General features: G+C 37.9%; 2 protein-coding genes across 3 annotated transcripts in view; one reads left to right on the plus strand and one right to left on the minus strand.

The window, feature by feature from the left end:
* The first annotated feature begins 2,373 nt into the window (after positions 1 to 2,373).
* LOC149814537 (uncharacterized) lies at positions 2,374 to 4,725 on the plus strand. Its single transcript, XM_089990379.1, has 3 exons — positions 2,374 to 2,472; positions 2,635 to 4,549; positions 4,628 to 4,725. The coding sequence occupies exons 2-3, from the start codon at positions 2,656 to 2,658 to the stop codon at positions 4,723 to 4,725; spliced, it is 1,992 nt and encodes a 663-aa protein (XP_089846505.1). The 5' UTR covers positions 2,374 to 2,472; positions 2,635 to 2,655.
* A 1,279-nt stretch (positions 4,726 to 6,004) lies between these two features.
* Positions 6,005 to 19,416, minus strand: part of LOC149814538 (protein SUPPRESSOR OF PHYA-105 1-like) — a 35,783-nt gene continuing 22,371 nt past the window's right edge. For both annotated transcript variants that reach the window (XM_089988534.1, XM_089988535.1), the window contains exons 4-8: positions 12,603 to 13,500; positions 8,636 to 8,782; positions 7,678 to 7,995; positions 7,530 to 7,589; positions 6,005 to 7,290 (exon numbers count right to left, since the gene is read on the minus strand). In XM_089988534.1, the coding sequence (XP_089844660.1) occupies positions 7,099 to 7,290; positions 7,530 to 7,589; positions 7,678 to 7,995; positions 8,636 to 8,782; positions 12,603 to 13,500 (1,615 nt within the window). In that variant the 3' untranslated portion in view covers positions 6,005 to 7,098. The remainder of the gene's footprint in view (positions 7,291 to 7,529; positions 7,590 to 7,677; positions 7,996 to 8,635; positions 8,783 to 12,602; positions 13,501 to 19,416) is intronic.

Genomic DNA, 19,416 nt, shown 5'->3' on the forward strand with positions numbered 1-19,416 from the left:
GAGGAGCCCCATTGGTTTACCCTGTCATTTTTCTTTTCAATAATCATTGTGCAAAACCATCTTGTTCTATTTCTCAAATGCTCTACTGTTATTAAACATTTTTAAAAATAAAAAATGAAATTGAAAATTAATTCATTATGGCATTAGTTGCCAAAGAAACCTATCTACTTCTATTTTTCAGTCAAGTTGGGGGAGAGCCCTAATGGGATTTGAACCCATGACCCCTGAGTTACACAGCATCCCCCATCAGTAGATCTACGTTGGAGCTGTATTGCATGTTTAAGTACATTAGATAGATATTCAGGTGTCGTTTATCTTTCAATAATCTATTTTATCCAGGCCTTGCATAAAATTATAAGGTGTCCCATCCTTTCAATGATCTATTAATTTAACCAAGTCTTGCATACGAAGTGAAAGATCTACAAAATCTGTTTTATGGGGCTATCAACGCTCATTATTTAAACCGTACAGGTTAAAAAGCATAATCACAGCACTATAGACCGTAGGGTGCCTCTTTTACGAAAAGCACAAGTAATACTACGTACAATGCAAATCATATATCCCCTTGATTAATTAACTTCAATTTCCCACAAGAGAAAAATTATTTCTACCTAACTGGAATAAGATGTTTTGAGTGATGTCCTTTGGTCAAGGCCATCCATCCAACCCACGTAAACCAACTTGATTTTCTTTCTTTTTTGATAGGCAAGCTAGGAGACAACGTCCCCCATGGATTTGAACCTGAGACCCGTTGATTATGATAGTGCTGATCTAACCATCCAACTGTCTCATTTGACCCCCAACATGAATTACTGTTGCTTGTAAATCCAGCATGCCTTTTTTCCCCAGTGGGAAAAGATGAACTTGAAGGATATAGCTGCAAAGAGGGATGCCAAAAGTGGATTTGGGCTGGAGAGCCTGATTGAGACTCATATCCAACTTTGTGGAACTGGTACCGGGTCCTTATTTCTATCTGATCAGACCTGGATTTAACATTATCAGACTTAGAGCCAGATGCAAATGATCAGCACCAAACCATGTAAAACCTCTATTTTGTGGTATTTTGCATGTAAATTTTTGGATCTCGATCGAGCACAGTGACAAAAATTTTAAATGGTAAGATAATGGTGGGCAAATTATTGTGAGAGATTGAGTTCTTTTATTTTCCTTACATTTTGATTGAAAAAAAATATGGACGTAAATAAATTAACAATTAAAAATTTATGTAAAAATGACAAAAATGAAAAATATACTTAAAAGACCATATTTTTCTATGATATAGCAAATATAGACATAAATACCTCTGTAAGGTAATCATATTTTTCTCTAAATGACAATCATGATAATTTTTGCCGTTTAAAAACGGCAATGAAAGTATCATGTATTTTCGTGATATTTTCAAACTATCAGCAATATTCATCACACTGAGCTCTAATCTCGAACATGGGTCTGGTTTATAAACTATTCATGCAGGCTTCAAGCCCATCTGCGAGTTGGATCGTACGTGTGTGTCTGACACAAGTAGCTATGTAAGACCTACATTAGTAAACTCCAGGCCCTGATACTATTAGGGTGCTGGTATTAGCTCTTACCATGTAAGATCCAATCCATACCTACTTGCAAGTTCCATACTTCGACGTGTAAGACCTCGAAATATCGATCATGTCTCCCCATTCTCTCTGCTTCCGAGGGTGAGGATCCTGGTCGAGACCTTGGCGGTACATTCTTTCCTAAACTAGCTCTGGTTTTCCCCTAGGGGCTACATCCAATCTGAGTTCGCATCCTTCGGATCCGGATCCATTTCCGAAGTCTGAGATCCCAGAGAGAGAGAGAGAGAGAGAGGCATTTTCGAAATTTTATGAGTGGGGATGGCAAAAGGTCGACTCAAACAAGAGCACAGGACCCCATATTAGTGGCCCATTCAGAAAGCACTCGTAGAAGCCAAAAAAAACAACAACCAACGATAGGTTTTCTCCTTCCGTGCACGCACGAAGGCTTTCATCTGTTGGAGGGCGGTTAGCTGACCGTTACATCGACACGGCAACCTGGAAAAGTACGAGTGCTTTTCTGGGGCACCACCCCCACCTCACGCGCACGCATGCACAGGGACACACACACACCCAAATGGAACAACCAGAATCTCTTCAACCGCCACCATTTCTCCCATCTGTACACGACAATTATTGGGCCACCACCTTACCTATATTTCCCCACTGATGACCCCAAACCCCACTCCCCAAGATTGGAAGTCAGTTTGCAGTTTGTGAAATCTCTCTCTCTCTCTCCTCTCTCCGGGTCAAATCTTATAGGATTCATTTCATTTTATCCAAAAGTCTATGAAAGAGTTTGGGTTTATTTGTTGAATTTTGCTGGGTGAGAAGAGCTTGTTGCCGGTTCTAGAACCACCATTTTTTTCCTTCAAGATAAAAAAAGGACCACCCATTTGAAACCTGAAGTTTCTGAAGGATTCTGGTAAGAGACATTCCTGTTTTCCTCCACCCCATATAGTTTCTCTTTTTTTTTCTTGGATGTTTTTGTTAATTTTTTTTTGTTTGATCTATTTGTTGGTGCAACATAAGTTTACTTGTGAGATTTGGTGATTTTTAATCCGATCAAAGTTTTTTTTTTACGAAGGTGGGAGAGGAGATTAGTGCTATGGAGCAACTTCGGCACGTTGGAGAAGTTCTTGGGAGCTTGAAGGCTCTGATGGTTTTTAAAGAAGAAATTAGGATCAATCGGCATCAGTGCTCACTGCTAATCAGCATTTACAATCTCGGGTTCGACGTGATCGCCGATGAGATGGCGCAGAATCTGAGATTCGAAGAATGGTCAACGAAATGGAAGGTTTTGGATCAGCCGCTGAGGGAACTTTATAGAACTATGAAAGAAGGGGAGGGATATATAAGACAGTGCTTGGAGCCAAAAGAATGGTTGATCAAGGCAATTTGTCTTGCACAGAACAACGATTGTGTCGAATTCCACATCCATAATTTCTTCTTGTGTTTCTCAGTTGTGATGGAAGCGATCGAAGTCGCGGGTGAGGTCGCGGGGTGTGATCAGTATGAGATTCAAAAGAGGAGGATTCTGATCTCTAAGAAATATGAGAGGGAATGGTTGGACAGGAAGCTTTTCCAGTGGAAATTTGGCAAGCAGTACTTGGTGTCCAATGATACGCTCAGGAAAATAGAAACAGCATGGAATTCAGATAGAAGAATGTTGTTGGATACTGTCAATGAGAAGAGAAACTTGGCCGGTTTTGGAACAAAAAAAGAAAACAGAGTCCTGGAGATTTTATTGAAGAACTATGAAGGATTAGAACCGTCCAAGGGAAAGATATTCCCTTCGTCGATATTGGTTGGTTCCAAGGATTATCAGGTGAGAAGAAGATTGGGAAATGGCAGTCAGTATAAGGAAGTTCAATGGATGGGAGAGAGCCTTGTGGTCAGGCATTTCTTCGCAGAGATTGAGCCATTAATTCCAGAGATCACCCAGTCGTCTGCACTCGTGCATCCAAACATTATGAATTCTCTATGTGCATTTACTGATGAAGAGAAGAAGGAATGCCTTCTGGTCATGGAACTCATGAATAAGGACCTTGGCAGCCATATCAAAGACGTTTGTACCCCCAGAAAACGTGTACCCTTTACTCTCCCGGTTGCTGTTGACATTATGCTTCAGATAGCAAGGGGAATGGAGTATCTCCATTCTCAGAAGATATATCATGGTGATCTAAACCCATCTAACATACTTGTGAAGATGAGAAGTTCCTCCCCAGATGGGTATCTACATGTAAAAGTGTCTGGTTTCAGCCTTCAAACCGTCAAGAAATTTGCCTCGCGAAGTCCAACTGCTCAAGCATGCTCCGATTCATTTATCTGGATTGCACCTGAGGTTCTTGCAGAACAAGAACAGGGGAACACGAGCACAAAGTATACAGAGAAGGCAGATGTTTATAGCTTTGCCATGATCTGTTTTGAGTTATTAACTGGTAAAGTCCCCTTTGAAGAAGGGCATCTTCAAGGAGACAAAATGATTAGGAACATAAGAGCTGGAGAAAGGCCCCTGTTTCCATTTCCGACACCCAAGTACCTGACAAGTTTAACTAAGAAATGTTGGCAAGCCGATCCCAGCCAGCGTCCGAGTTTCTCATCCATCTGCAGAACCCTACGCTTCATCATGCGTTTCCTTGTATTGAATCCTGATCATAGTCAACCTGAACCAATTGCACCAGACTACTCTGATCTTGAACCAGTCCTTTCAAAAAATATTGTTGGTTGGGCAAGTTCAGAGACCACACCAGTATCAGATGTACCCTTCCAGATGTTTGCTTACAGAGCTGCAGAGAAAGAAAGGATAACTGTAAACTTGAAAGACAAAAATTCAGAGTCAGGAAGTGAGGAGACATCGATCTGCGGAGATGAGAACCCTGCTGGAGCAGAGGATCCTTTTTCTATGCATGTCACTTCGTCTAATTCGTGTTCCAATTCAGACAACACCAAGAAGCACTCTACAAAGAAATCAGGAGATGCAAAAGCATACAAATGCTCAGGTACCCCTTCGACTCTTACCATCCGTCCGCATTTTTTCACAATAGTAAATCTGTATTGGTTGCTTTTTTATTGCATAGCCAAGGATGTTCCATTTATTTTCGTAGCACTGGAAACTGAGGTTGTCCTCAACTATATTAGCATGAATCATTGCTCCATGTCTTTTATCTATGAGTAGCTGTGACCAAACCCATGGCAACCATGGAGAATGAATATATATATATATATATATATATATATATATATATATATATATATATATATATATATATATATATATATATATATATATATATATAAACCTCCCCAATGGAAAACCCTCCCAAGCCTTCCCAATTGACGTTTTATTGGATTTTTGGTAATTTTTTTTTAAATTCCGACCCTATAGATGTGATCTATATGATTGTTTTTATAAGAATCAGTTCTTGGAGCATTTGATTCCGATGCATGGATAAGTTTTTATAAGTTTCATAAATTTTCAAGGCTCCAAATACCATTTTTCTATCCAAAATTCATGATCAAGTGTTGATTTTTAGTAAATCAATCATGCTGAACACATCTGTAGGGTCAAAATTTTGAAAAAGAAACACCAAAAAAATTTCATTGGGGAGGTTTGGGAGGGTTTCCATTGGGGAGTGTGTATATATATATATATATATATATATATATATATATATATATATATATATATATATATATATATATATATATATATATATATATATATATATATATATATATATATATATATATATACTGGATAACAATTTAAGCTGAGCTGATTTTCACCATGGTTGCTTTTAGATTCAAAAGGAATTGTTCATTTGCTAGTATTTAGAGGAAATTTATTGAATGTGAAGTTAATAGATTATGATAATATAAGCTCCCGTTCAGCTCCTAACTTGTTTTATTTCTGTTACACTTTGCTATCATAGGACAACAAAACAAAGGGAGAATACTAAGACCCCCTCAAATGGCATGCGGCCGAACAACCTTGAGGATGAACTCAGAAAGCCAGTTGCAACCCATGGTCATGAGCCCAGATAGGCGGAAAAGATCTGGACACTCTGATTCTGAGATTGCTTAGTAATTAACATTAAGTTTGTGCTTGCTAATACAAAACAAGCTTCAGATTATCCACGTCTTGCTTATTTAAGCAAGTCATATACACAAGTTTTCAATCAAGTTTGTAAGGCCCCTTGAATCTGTTAAGTGGGGAGATGCTAAACTTCTATTATGTGGAGATTGTTTTCTGCCAATCAAACAAATTTCAGTTTTGGAGATCATATATCTAGTGGGGATGGCATCCCCCCCCCCAACCCAAACCAACCTCTCTCTCTCTCTCTCTCTCACACACACACACACACACCAGACGAGTAATGACGGCAAAAAGAAATGGCCAGTTTTTATTATCGTTTGAGATTTGTAAGGCTCCATTCAGACACTAGCAGCACAAATTGACAACCTGAAAAACAATAATTTCTTGACGTTAAATATTCTGTGGTAGGTACAAAATTTTGCAACGTGCAACAAATACATTACGAAATCTGCCAATTACAATCTAACTTGTATGGTCAGCTGAGATTGATTCAAAGCCAAAGTCAGAAGATCCAGTGATGTATCTCTCACTTGATACTGATTGAAGCAGTAAACATTATGAATCTGGCAATGCCTTGTGCTATAAATTCATGCACAGTTTGTTCTAATCTTGGTTCAGTCACGTAACGGTGAGATTCAGCAGATGGTAACTCAAAATGCTGCTGCTTCAAAACACTATACATCTTGTAAGGCCTCTATATTTCAGCGTGCAAAAATGCCCATCAGTTGATACAACTATCACAGATGGCAATCCAATATACTCGAAGCACATACACCAAGCTATACAATAAGCAAACACTGAGCTTAGCTCAGTGCCCAAACATCAAACTGGCCAATGTTGCTCAACGTCCAGCTCATCTCAGTGAATTCCGTCCTCACATATTTCGTTGCATAGGCTTTCTGTGTATCATGCCTTCTGAGCCCCCCCCAGCATATGCTCCACAAAAAAATCCATCAATTAAATATGTACAGAATTTGATATGTAACAGCCATTTCTCAGATGTGCATCATCACATCAGAGCACACAACAACCATCCAATGATGGTGCATTATAGAAGATCGCCTGGTTGTCTTGTTGGGAAATCAGACTCATAACTGCAATGTGCCAAAAGAGTTGGCCTTACAAAAAGAAATGAAAACTTATATGGTGAAGTTGGCAATCGTTGCATCCTGATTTCTTAATTCCCTAAGCTTTCCATGCTTCAGGTGCTGTCAATTAGTTGATTACTTGCAAGCTGGAGGCTCCGAACTCTAAGTTACCTCAAGTCTATGTCACACATCCCATAGTGATTTGGAAGCAGACAGGCCCTGAATCTTATTGCTGTTTTCATGTGACAGGTCTGAGACATCCAAAGGCTGAAACTGGATCTTTTTAGTAATTTCTGCACTTCAAACTTATTTCAAGTCAATAGCTTTCAACACATGAAACTTACTGAGCACAACTCTGTCGATGTTACACCAAGTGCAACAGCTTAATATTTCCGTTGGAGTTTGCAGCAACAACCATATTTGACTTCCCCCTCCAACACACACTAGAAACAAACAGCCCACTATCATCACCCGTCTCTTGCCCAGACACAGGATCCACGGATCCGAACTTGTGAGAAGTTATTGGCATAGGAAGGGACCTATGGTAAGCATAAACCTAACAAACAAATAGTGTGAGTAAGCAGCAAGCCCCAACTTTTCAAGATTGAATGGATTTATTACGGACAAAATGCCTGATTGATGAACTATCAAGACAAAATCTTTAGTTCGTTTAGGGATCCAATTGAAATCTAAGTCTTTGTAGATGGCTATAATTGTGTAAGGATCAGAGCAACTATGTGGCAAGCATGTATTAAGAATCAACTAGCACAGAATGAAACCAAGTTATCGAAATACCTCATTAGTTTCAGAGCCACAAGCAATATATCCATCAGAAACAGAGAGGCCCACAAAGTTCTGGAAAATAAATAATTGATGTCTACATCAGCATAACAATATAATCGCTTTAACTTCAAGAGTTTATTCTAGCAAACCGGAAACAAACCTTTTCATTGGTGTGGCCACTCAAGGTCAAGCTGCAAGCACTGGTAGACGGACCACAATAGTTGGATTTGTTGAGATCCCAGAGCTTCAGTGTATTATCAGTGGATGCTGAAATAACTGTGCTTGCATCCAAGAATTTCACATAACTAACAGCCTTACCATGCCCAGTCAATGTACACCATGGCACCCTTACGTTCCGAAGATCATAACAGAAGACCTTGTAATCAGCAGATCCAAAGGCCAATAAATGCGTAGAAAGTGGGGAGAATTGCACACAACAGACATTGGCTAGATTTCTTATTGTACTAACACAATGTTTCTGTCAAGAAAAAAAATTATGTAAGACGCAAATTTCGAAAAAAGAATTTGCTAACTGAGACATGAAATTCTCAAATTTATGAAAAATCAAAATAATTAAAAGTCATATAAATTATTAGTTTCCTGAACAGGAGAAATGATGAATGTGTGACCCAATATCTTTGTTAACCAAAGCTAGTTATTTTCAAGATAATCTGTGGCTTGTATATCCTTTCAGCATGAAAGTTTCAAGAAATAAACCTTTTCAACAGAATTCTAATTGCCAACACTACAGTTCAGATACCACTCTTCCTAGGGTGATATGATTGATGCTTCTCTAAGGATGGACCTCACGACAAAACTTGACAGGATTGGGTAATTAAGAAAGAACACATCATACAACAAAAAACATATAATCACCCAAGAAGCTCCAAACCTGCTTTTGGCATGCTAGGAAAAAACTAATTTATTTTCATTTAATTTCCTGGGGTAATTAAGAAAGAACACATCATACAACAAAAACATATAATCACCCAAGAAGCTCCAAACCTGCTTTTGGCATGCTAGGAAAAAACTAATTTATTTTCATTTGATTTCCTGAATTCTTTTAATTTCCTATGAACCATAACAAAAGCAGAGTAGAATGGTTCGAAAGCACCTGCCTCATTAATGCTCCAAAGTTTCACAGAACAATCGTCACTTCCACTGGCCAATTTCATTGGATCAGCCAGTGAAAAATCAACAGACCAAGCTCGCTTTTGGTGCTCTCCATATTGCATAAATCCCTGCCCAGTGCTTGCATCCCATAACTGAAAAAGACCAAAGCAAACATAAAAGTGAAACGAGCCAGTTCATCCATCAAGAAGGAAACATAGTAAATGATAAGTGCTTACAATAAACAAAAGATCACAGGCTAAACAATACAAAGAACAAGACATTCACTCACATTCCCATTTTTTTTGGCTTAAGCAGAAAGTGCTATTTAGATTATTCAACAACTTAGTTGGGCATAAATTATGAGTTTAACAATTTAATCTAGTTTCCAGTTATGTGCCCATATTGAAACCTTTTCATCATTTTTTAAAAGACAGCTTCATAACTTTCAAAAAACTAAAATTTCATAGTAAAGACAAAAACTGATTTTGGCTCTAATGGTCTTGAATTTAGTAGCCAGCCAAAACCTAACCCATTTACCTGTCACAGGTTGTTCCCACCAAACAAAATTTGATCAGCATAATTACCAGGATGCGAAATAGATACAGAAAGTGATGCAAGTGTTAAAAAGTAGTGTGAAGCGGGAAGTGGGATTCATTTTAGAAGCGATTGTGGAAGCATGTAAGAAGCGAAAAAGAAAACACAAAGGAAATGAGGGAGAAAGGAGTGGGAAGCCAAAAAAAAATAACATGAAAAACACAAAAACAAAAAACAAGGGGAAATCGAGTGGGAAACGAAAGGGAAGCAAGAACGAAGAGATTTGAGAAGTGAGTGGAAGGCATGTTTCCCACAAATGGGAAGTGAGTTTACCCTATGCTTCCCCCTTTTGGGGGAAGCATGGCACTTCCCGCTTCAGAACCCGAAAGTGTGCTTCCCCCCTATAGAGGCACTTCCCGTAACTATGGGTGAGAGTATCCGCAAAGACACATACCTAAAGGATTTGGATACTTTGATGCCATCACCCCATTGCATAACCAAAGCCCCAAGATCAAATATGGATCACAAATTGATAAAACTCAAAATTTTCTGAAAATCTCTTCCAAAAGTCTTGAGAGACTAGAAATCAGTCAAGCCTACTAAAGAAAGGACTAGATCAATTATTAGACCAAGAAACACTTAGGCCCCCCCTAGAAAAAAAACAAATATGGATGTCGCACAGCAAACACATGACCAAGAAAAATCTAAAAAGCTTGGAAGGTGAAGCTCCCTTCAGTGGGATGTTACAATTGTCTTGCAAAAAATTGATTTGAAATCCCCACCCAAAACCCACAATAATGCTAAGCATGATTGTTGATATCCTTTAACTCATTCCAAGATACCTTCTTGCTCGTGACAGTCTCACAGAAACAAGTGAAAATAAATGGATTGCTAGCAACCTGAAAACCAAGGCTCTACTCCTACCATTAGCAGGTTTAAATGAGAAACTGCAATTCTGCCATATCCGATTGATCAAGGCCCTCTCAATCTCCTCCAGCTCGGTCTCCACAATGCCAACAATATCAAGCTTTCATTTCCCAATCGAAGAATTGCCTCGTGGCCAAGAATAACCTAGATCATTGAGTGAGCATTAAAGATCCAATAAGTTAAGTCACAAGATGTCAAGGACTTTCAACTCTCAAACCAATCTCTTCTCTTTTTGGTTAGTTTTGATATCCATGTCAGTGTTATTAGTATCATATCATATTGTACCATACAATATGTTAAATCCCATTATTGGCCCTTAGGCCGCTATTATATGCAACATGACATTGTTAGATTACAATTATCAGGTTGCATGATACAAGTAGACTTTTTTTTTTATACTTTTCAATGGGCAGAAAAGTGGTGACTGGTCAGTTCTAGGAACCGTTTTAAAGCAAGAAAGGGATATTTTGACTATATTTTCACTCCTCAACTCAATTTTCACATCCTCTCAAATTGTTAGATCAAATCACCCAAATTTTGGTGATTTCACAAAAACCGAGCCCTACAAAATATATTTTTTTCTGCCCCTAAGCACCTACTTTTCTGCATCCCCCCAAGTGAATAGGAAATAAACCAAATTATATGATTTCCCTGTTCACAAGCATATCCCGACCATCCCCAACCGAATGAACTCCAGCATGGGGTGTATGATATTACATGAGCATCTCTGACCATGTGCCTCTTGGATTTAAAATGGCGAGTAGTAAGATTGGGATTGTTTTTCCGCCTCTCCTAGACATAGTGAAGACAAAACTCTAGCCTTAAAATTCAACATAACATCCCACCACACCACCAATCGCCTGTTCTTGCAAGCCAATCCCTTACTTTCGCACAATCATCTTAATTCTCTTGGATTGCTTGAGTTCAGCCAGAGAGAACCCATTATACATAGAGAGCCCACCTGATCGAGTGAGAATGATAGGCTACATGAAACACAAATCTTCTGTGCTTAAAAAACCTCTCTTTGTTCCTGATCTCGTCCAAATATAGAGAACCCATTCGAAGACAAGTCAACAACATACCGTCCAGTTCTATGAAGAAATCATTTTCGAGTTGAGTAACACCCCTTCTGCGGATGACCACCATTCGGCATAGACAATCAAAACTATCGCCAAATCATTGAGGTAGAGACTAATAACAACCTTGATCTGCGTCCAATGGAAACCCACAGATTTCCACAAGGCAGGCCTCCACTTCCCAATCCCAGCTCCAAGTTGAACTTGAAACCTCCATCCAACGGCCCCATTTGCCTTTATTGTCTATACATATAAATACAAATTTTTTGTCATGGATATAACATTAATTTGATCATGTTTATTTTCTTTAACATCATATCCACCATTTGGATGTGTATATAAATCGCTCCTTCCTATTTATATTTGTTTTAAATATTTTTTTACTTTTTTATTATTTTTATTTTTTTAACAAATTTTCATAAATGGAAATAGAAATGGCCCATTTTAAAAAAAGGACCATTTTTCCTTTTTCTATTTCTCCTATTTTACCACAATCGCTTTTTTAGTTCTCCTATTTTACCACAATTGCCACCACCCATACCAATTCACCATCATCATTATCATTACCATCCCTTCCTCACCACCATCACCCCTTTTGTATTTCCATACGACCACCACTACAACTGCATCTCTTCCCTACACCACCACCACCAAGATCACTATCCCTTTTTCACTTCCATCACCACCACTATCCCTTCTTCACCATCAACACCACCCCTTCTTCACTGACATCACACCAAGATCACTATCCCTTTTTCACCTCCATCACCACCATTATCCCTTCGCCACAATCACCACCAACATCACCTCTTCTTCACCACCATTGCCACTAACATCACTATCCCTGTTTCACTTCCATCACCACCACCACCACCGCCACCACCTTTTTATCCTCTCCCACCCACCACCTATCCCTATTTCTTCTTCATCCCAGATTTAAATAGTTCGCCATCCAAAAATTGATTCAATTATAAGAAAAAACAAAATTTTACCTATAGCAATGTGCATTTATTTATGCTTATAAGTTATAAGAACAAATAAAACAAACATGGTTCATTATTTATCAACATTTTTATATTGATATTTATCAACAATAAACAGAAACACATCCAATCAAGGGTAAAATGTGAGCTACAATTGAATCATGCAGCTTTAAATTTCTCAAAATAGATGATGCATCCTATTTCCCTGTTTATGTTGATCTCAGCATTTCAAATTTTTATTTTCCGGAGCATGTTGAAAAGTGTAGTTTGTTTTAGAGGCACATGAAAGAGAGCAGTTAGGAGGAAGGAGACAGAAGTTGCAGAGCATTGCTGGAAGAAAAAAACGTTAAATAAGGCACAATGTATGATCCCTAGAGAATTTAATGGACAAAAGCTATCAGCATCATAGAATTTTTTATCACCATTTTTCCCAGTAACAATTGAAAACAAACCTGAACTACACCATCATAATCAGTTGATGCCAAGAAGTTTTTAATGTAGTTGTTCCAGCATACACAGCTGAGCTTAGATTTGCTTGACATCTCAAGCACAGGGTAGTGAATATCAACCATGTCATTCAACAACGATTGGTACTCAAAGATCTTGATCTTCTTGGACACACCAGCAGTAGAAAAATACTCTTCATCCCGGTCAAAACTCAAAGAGCAAATAACATTTGCAGAATTGAGGAGATCACCATTTCTAAGAACACCACGTACTTCAAACTTACTATACCGAGAGTACTTGCAAAAACCATCAAAAAGGGCTCCACGGGCATCTTCCTTTTCAGAATTCTTGGAGCCCTCAACACTATAACTTGACATTGGTAACCATCTATCTTGGTTCCTCAGCACGTCCCTGTCTGTACGTGTTACAGTCTCATTTTTAGCGAGCGTGAGTTTTGAACGCATGGAAAAATATGCATCCTCTAACTGATTAATATTCTTTAATATCCTGGCTTCATTAGAACATACTATTTGTGACCAAGACGGACTTCCTGCAGTTGTTGGCAAATATTCTTTATTTTGACATGCTGGGCTTATTTTTTCAGTGATATTCTCAGTTTGAATTTTCAAATCATTTCCAGTGGTATTCTCCTTGCATGCCTTACGAAGACAGTCAGTACTTCCCAAAAGTGATTGTCTTCTTTCAACTTCCTGAATGTCTTCTTCTAAACATCCAATGTCTTCTACCAGCTTAGAGGACTGAATGCGCTTTTGCTCTTTCAAGGTTACAAGGAAATGCAGTAGCAATTCTGATTCAGCATCTTCTTCATCAAGGAATGGAGCTGAATGCTTTTCCACGGGGAATTCCTGTGATTCAAGTATCAATTCTGATTGTAGCACTTCCCTGCCATTATACCAAAGGACAAAATTATCAGAAACTCTAAGTACACTTTTTTACAGTCACACAGCAACAACAAATTTCAATTCAGTTAACAAATTAAACTATCAGTATCAGAGACAACTAATGATAACGAGCTACCACAAGAATAGGTCATGGCCCTACTCTGGAAGTCTATACCATTTAAGAAGTAAAATACAACAATTTTTTTGTGTAGGATGTTGTTCACATGCATGACATAAACTTGAAGTTATCAACAAGCCACGTTCACCAACTTTTATGACACCTAAGAGATTTCTGAGTTCCACGAGCCTATTACATTAGAATGTGTTGGCAAAGGGATTTTCTTATAATTTTTACATAAAGCATGATTGCATTTATTTTATCCTTTCCAGAAACTAGAGAATTTATAAAAAAAAAATACACATGCCACAAATTTTATAAAGAAAAAGAAAAGTCATTGGTGATGTTATCAAAGAAAAATCACTACATGAAGTAGTGAAAATTAGGGAACTTGCAAACATTACCAGAGTTGAGTGTGTGTGCATGCATACATACAAGGAAACACATAAAGTTTACTTATTATCTAGTGTGTAAGCACATATTATCGAATCTAGAATTTAGATCTGTTTCTGTTGAGGATTTCAATCTCTTTACATGGCTAAGACAAGGGGAACCTCTTCACAAGGCCAGTGAGAGAAGACCACCACAATTTTTTTAATTGAGAAAAATAAGCTTTCTGAATCTGTGGCCCTTCTCTTACACTTCTTCAATACGTGGAGGATGTCTTAGTTTTACACTACATCAATCAAGAACTTGGATAAAACTTAAACAAAAAAGCAACCACTTTTCATGAAAATAACAAAGAATCATACTTCATATTCTTTTAACCATCGGAAAATACTTGCAGCGAATATCTTCTTTGGTCATCTTATGAAAATTTCCCAATCAATTCCCAGTCAAATTGTCCAGGATGCCACTTTATGCAGGGGCTAGAATGAAAGATTTATTCTTTTGTAGTTATGGACTGAAAAAAAAAAGATAAATTCTGTGTGGTATGAGGGTGTATTTTCCTATCTCTTAAAGAGGAGTGATCTCAAATGAAGTTTCATTGCCCGACTTTGTTCCACTGACCACTAGACAGATCCATAGAGGGAGGCAAAAGACAACTAGTATTCCTCTCATCCCTAGGCCGGCATTCCTTCCATCATTCGTTGAATGCCTTCTCACAATCAGCCATGTACTCTATTCTTTTTATAAGAAAGAAATACATTATGTAAATTGTGTTGTCACTAGTCTTGGCATTACCAATTCATATTTCCACCCCTTTCTTATCATACTGAATGGGAAGGAATTGATTGAGTTCATCTAGGAATCGATGTAAATTCTATCAGCAATATGCTGAATGACTGATGAATGGCTGCCTTAGGATCATGCGTGCCTCAATCTAGAGGCCTTTAACATTTCTCATAAGTCCTTCCCTATCAATAGAAGACAATGGAATCCTCAATCAGCAAGCGTTAATAGAAGTCTAAAAAAAACTTTGGTTCTGATGAAGAGGCATGGTACAACATGAAGTGGGACACAATTTACAAAAAGAAGCTTAGCCTTGGATAGGATGACATCTATCCTTTGGGGTTTATTCTCTGCAGTCAATTGAGTGCTCAATTGCATTTTGCACTTTCTAACTTCCTTATCTACTCTAAATAGATTTTGCAATTGACCAAGTACATGGGGAAAATGAAAATGTTTGGCATACACAATGAGTAATCCTGTGACTCAACCGATTTGCCTTGGATCGAACTGCTACTGAGTCCAGAAACATGTTTGACTCAATAATAACCAAGATCCAGATGAGTTTCATGATTGACTTAGTCGACTCAATTGAGTCTCTCTCTCTCATACTTAAGGCCACAGTTACCAAGAAGTGAAATGGATATGGGAAGTGATGCATGAAGTGGAAGTGGGGAAGTGAGTGTTAAAAAGTATTGTGAAGCGGGATTCGTTTTGGAAGCGATTGTGAAAGCGTGTGAGAAGCGAAAAAGGAAGCATGAAGGAAACGAAGGGAAAACGAGTGGGAAGCGAGGGGGAAGCGAAAAAAAATAAGCATTAACATGAAAAACACAAAAACAAGTGGGAAACAAAATGGAAGTGAGGGAGCAATTTGAGAAGCGAGTGAAAAGCACATTTCCCACAAATGGGAAGTGAGTTTTCCCCATGCTTAGTGTGGTGCTCCCCACTTCGAAAGCGCTCTCCTCCTCCCATCCCCAATAGGGGCGCTTCCAGTAACTATGCTTAAGGCATTTGATAGTTGATAATCTTGTTATTCCATATTTTAAAATTGTTATGAACGCAGTAAGTCAATCATGATTTCTTGATATCGAAAATGTATGATGTCAGATGTTAAGTTTAGCTAAATACAAGCGGCACTTAGTAAAAGTTTGTTCTTTTATATTTATGATTGGTTTGGGTTATTTAATTACTATAGTACCAAATTTTAATTTATCTACTTATTATTTATTTTTAATAAATTAAAAAAAAAATCACCGACCCAAGTCTAGGCACGTGGCTGATCCAAGACAGAGCTCCAAGATTGCCAAACCATGCTGAAATGGATGGTGCTTAGGAAAGTCCTTGCAGATAAGTCTTTGTTTGTCTATAAAAGAAACGAAAGGGCAGTGGCCATACTCATATACTGATAACTTAATAGCCAAAGGCAGCTTATATTTTTTGTGTGACACAGTCGACAAATTTCTTATAAATGTTCAGTGATTAGAAAAGACGCCTTTTGAAGGGACCTGAAAAGTATAATGCTTGCCAGCACATTCTAATATCTGACTTCTTACTCAGCCCAATATCTATGAACCAAATATGTCAATTAAAGCAAGTTCCACCACTCACACAAGGAGTAAAGAGGATTATCTATGTTAAGGGACTATCAACCACTGTAGCATGCTTTCATAAGAATGACAAACTCTATAAAAAAATGAATGACCTGAAACAGGTAATTATGGATAGGATGGCATCTATCCAAAGAAAGAAGGGAATACGGTACCCTTGTAACGAATGTATCATTAAACAAATCCAACTTGATTATAGTTTTTTGTGGGAGAATAAAATTGAAGCAAGTTTTTTAGGACCAAAAACCAAACTGCTGAAATTTGTATTAGAAAACCTATTAAGATGGCATCATAGATATTAAATATCCTGCTCTGCACATGCTTGATCCAAATACAAAACCCTACCAAGAGTCATCCATGCAACAGTGTCAAACTTTATAATACTTTCATCATTCATTAATGTTTACTTTCTTTAACAGAAATTTTATAAGATTTTTTGTTTTTTGTTTTTTTGCACTTCTTTACAGTTACTGACATAATAGTATTACCTTCACTGAATAAGAACAATTCAAGTCATACTATTGACTTGCACAAATGATAAATGTCAACTCCTCATATTTCTTGTCTCCGTCAATGCTAAGAACCTCAAGGTTTTATATGTTCATAAGAAAATAACTCTGTTCATATAAAGATAGCTTTTTTCCTTTTGATAAGCAAGCTGGGGTTAGGCGGACCCCTACCAGTATATAAACACTATACAAAATTTACATCAAAACAAATATGGTTGCCAATCTGGAGGCAGGTCCTTCCAATGGGGTTCCATATCCAGCGGGCCCGTATTGGCCAACTTACAAGCCCAACTTACAAGCCAGATCATTACAAAATCTAGGCACCAGATGAACCCGACAACAGGGCATTGTAAGCAGTCTCGCTATCACTGAGGTTGGCATCTTAACTTTAGAGCTCGGACCTTCCAAATTCTGATTTAGCACCCTGACTATATCGTTCCTGGAAGTTTCAAATATTACTGCTTTTGACCCATCAATCTTGTTAAGCATTCTGGCCCAGACATTCCATACCCTGTCTTGCATTTTCCAGCTGACCAAAAACCACCCCGCTCCCAAAAATGTCCTGTACGTTCCCGGATTGTGTATCCAATCCTCCAACGTGTGTTATCTCTCTAGGGAATTGGCAGTTTTATCTTCTAGGGGGAGACTAAAAGGGGGAGAATAATAGTCAAGAGGTAGCGAAAAGATATTGCGTGTAAAACAATACCAATCCTTCTTAAGTCATAGTACATAGCCTCAGCTGAAAATTATAGTCAATTATTTATCAAACTAGTACTAAAACTTCCAGTTAACATGTGTGTCCCATGTAAACGCCACACTGCATAACCCGTGACACCAGATGGATACAGTCAAACAAATATCGGACACAATCAACATGATCTCTTAACTTCCTTTTTACCCCTATCGTCATGATTCTCCATGTTGTCATTAGTATGTTCCCTTCATAATTTGTCACTAGATTACTGTGTATTTCTTAAGAATCTTAAGTTTCCATTGTAACTCGTAAAATTTTGGGGCATGTTTGCAATGCCATGTGATTCTTGGATCTTGTGATTGTAAATCACAATCACCATACTTTCTCAAGGTTAGCAGAACATGAAAAAGTAGAAGTTGTGATTGTTTTTGCCTGTTTTTATCTTGAATCTTGTGATATTCTCAGCTTCTACTTTCTCACCTGTGACCAAAACAAACATGCCCTTGGAGTCTAAAGAACCATATTGTATAATATTTATATAACTAATTTACATAAACATGCCTATGAATCCTACCTTTCATAAATTTGACCCTATGTCACTTGGGTACAGCTGCAGGTGCGGGTACAGAGGGTACGACATGGAAATTCCAAAAAATATGGGTACAGGGACACGACTATATATATATCACATAAATACAAAATAAATTGGATATAATCTAAATATATATGCTATATCTAAAATATATATTATATACTGAAAATATAAAGGTATAAACTGAAAATATAATTATAAACAACAACAACTACGCCTTCATCCCAAAACAATTGGGGTCAGCGATATGAACCAAAAAAGAAATTCATTTTGGGTCTTCCACATGAATCCTTTTCCTCCAATCATTTCTATCCAACGCCATGTCCTCGGTGAGGTTCAAAGCATTCATATCCTTTCCTATCATCTCCATCCAAGTCTTCCTAGGCCTACCCCGACCTCTTTTAACTAATATATTTTCCCATTTCTCCAACCTTCTAACTGGAGCATCATTAGGCCTTCGCCGAATATGTCCAAACCACCGTAAACGATTCTCTCGCATCTTATTTTCAATGGGTGCAACACCTACCTTCTTACGTATCTCTTCGTTCCGAATCTTATCTTTTATTGTATTTCCACACATCCATCTAAGCATCCGCATCTCAGCTACACTCATTTTTTGAATATGATGTCTCTTGGCAGCCCAACATTCCGTACCATATAGTAAAGCGGGTCTAATAGTCGTCCTATAAAACTTTCCCTTCAACCGCAATGGCATTCTACGATCGCACAGCACTCCAGTAGCACTTTTCCATTTCATCCACCCAACCTTTATCCTATGATTTACATCTCCATCAATTTCTCCATACTTTTGAATGATGGATCCCAAATATTTGAAATAATCATTCACCGGTATATCTTGCTCACCAAGCTTCACTACACTCCCATCACTACTTCGTTGCTTACTAAATCGACATTCCATATATTCAGTCTTACTCTTACTCAACTTAAAACCTCTAGCTTCCAATGTCTGTCTCCATAATTCTAACTTAGCATTAACCCCAGCTCTAGACTCATCAATCAAAACAATATCATCAGCAAACAACATACACCACGGTACATTTTCTTGAATTGATCTCGTAAGCTCATCCATCACTATCGCAAATAGGAAAGGACTTAAAGCAGATCCTTGATGTAACCCAACCGTTATCGGAAAATTGGTTGTCACCCCTCCACAAGTGCGGACATTGGTTACTACTCCTTCATACATATCTTTAATTATACTAATGT

The sequence above is a fragment of the Nuphar pumila genome, chromosome 15, assembly GCF_984573655.1.
Source record: "Nuphar pumila chromosome 15, dmNupPumi1.hap1.1, whole genome shotgun sequence".
Lineage (NCBI taxonomy): Eukaryota > Viridiplantae > Streptophyta > Magnoliopsida > Nymphaeales > Nymphaeaceae > Nuphar > Nuphar pumila.

Coding starts and splice junctions, on each gene's coding strand:
- LOC149814537 (XM_089990379.1), top strand. CDS start 2,656: ATGGAGCAACTTCGGCACGTTGGAGAAGTTCTTGGGAGCTTGAAGGCT. Junction 4,550..4,627: donor AAAAGCATACAAATGCTCAG/GTACCCCTTCGA, acceptor TTTATTGCATAG/CCAAGGATGTTCCATTTATT.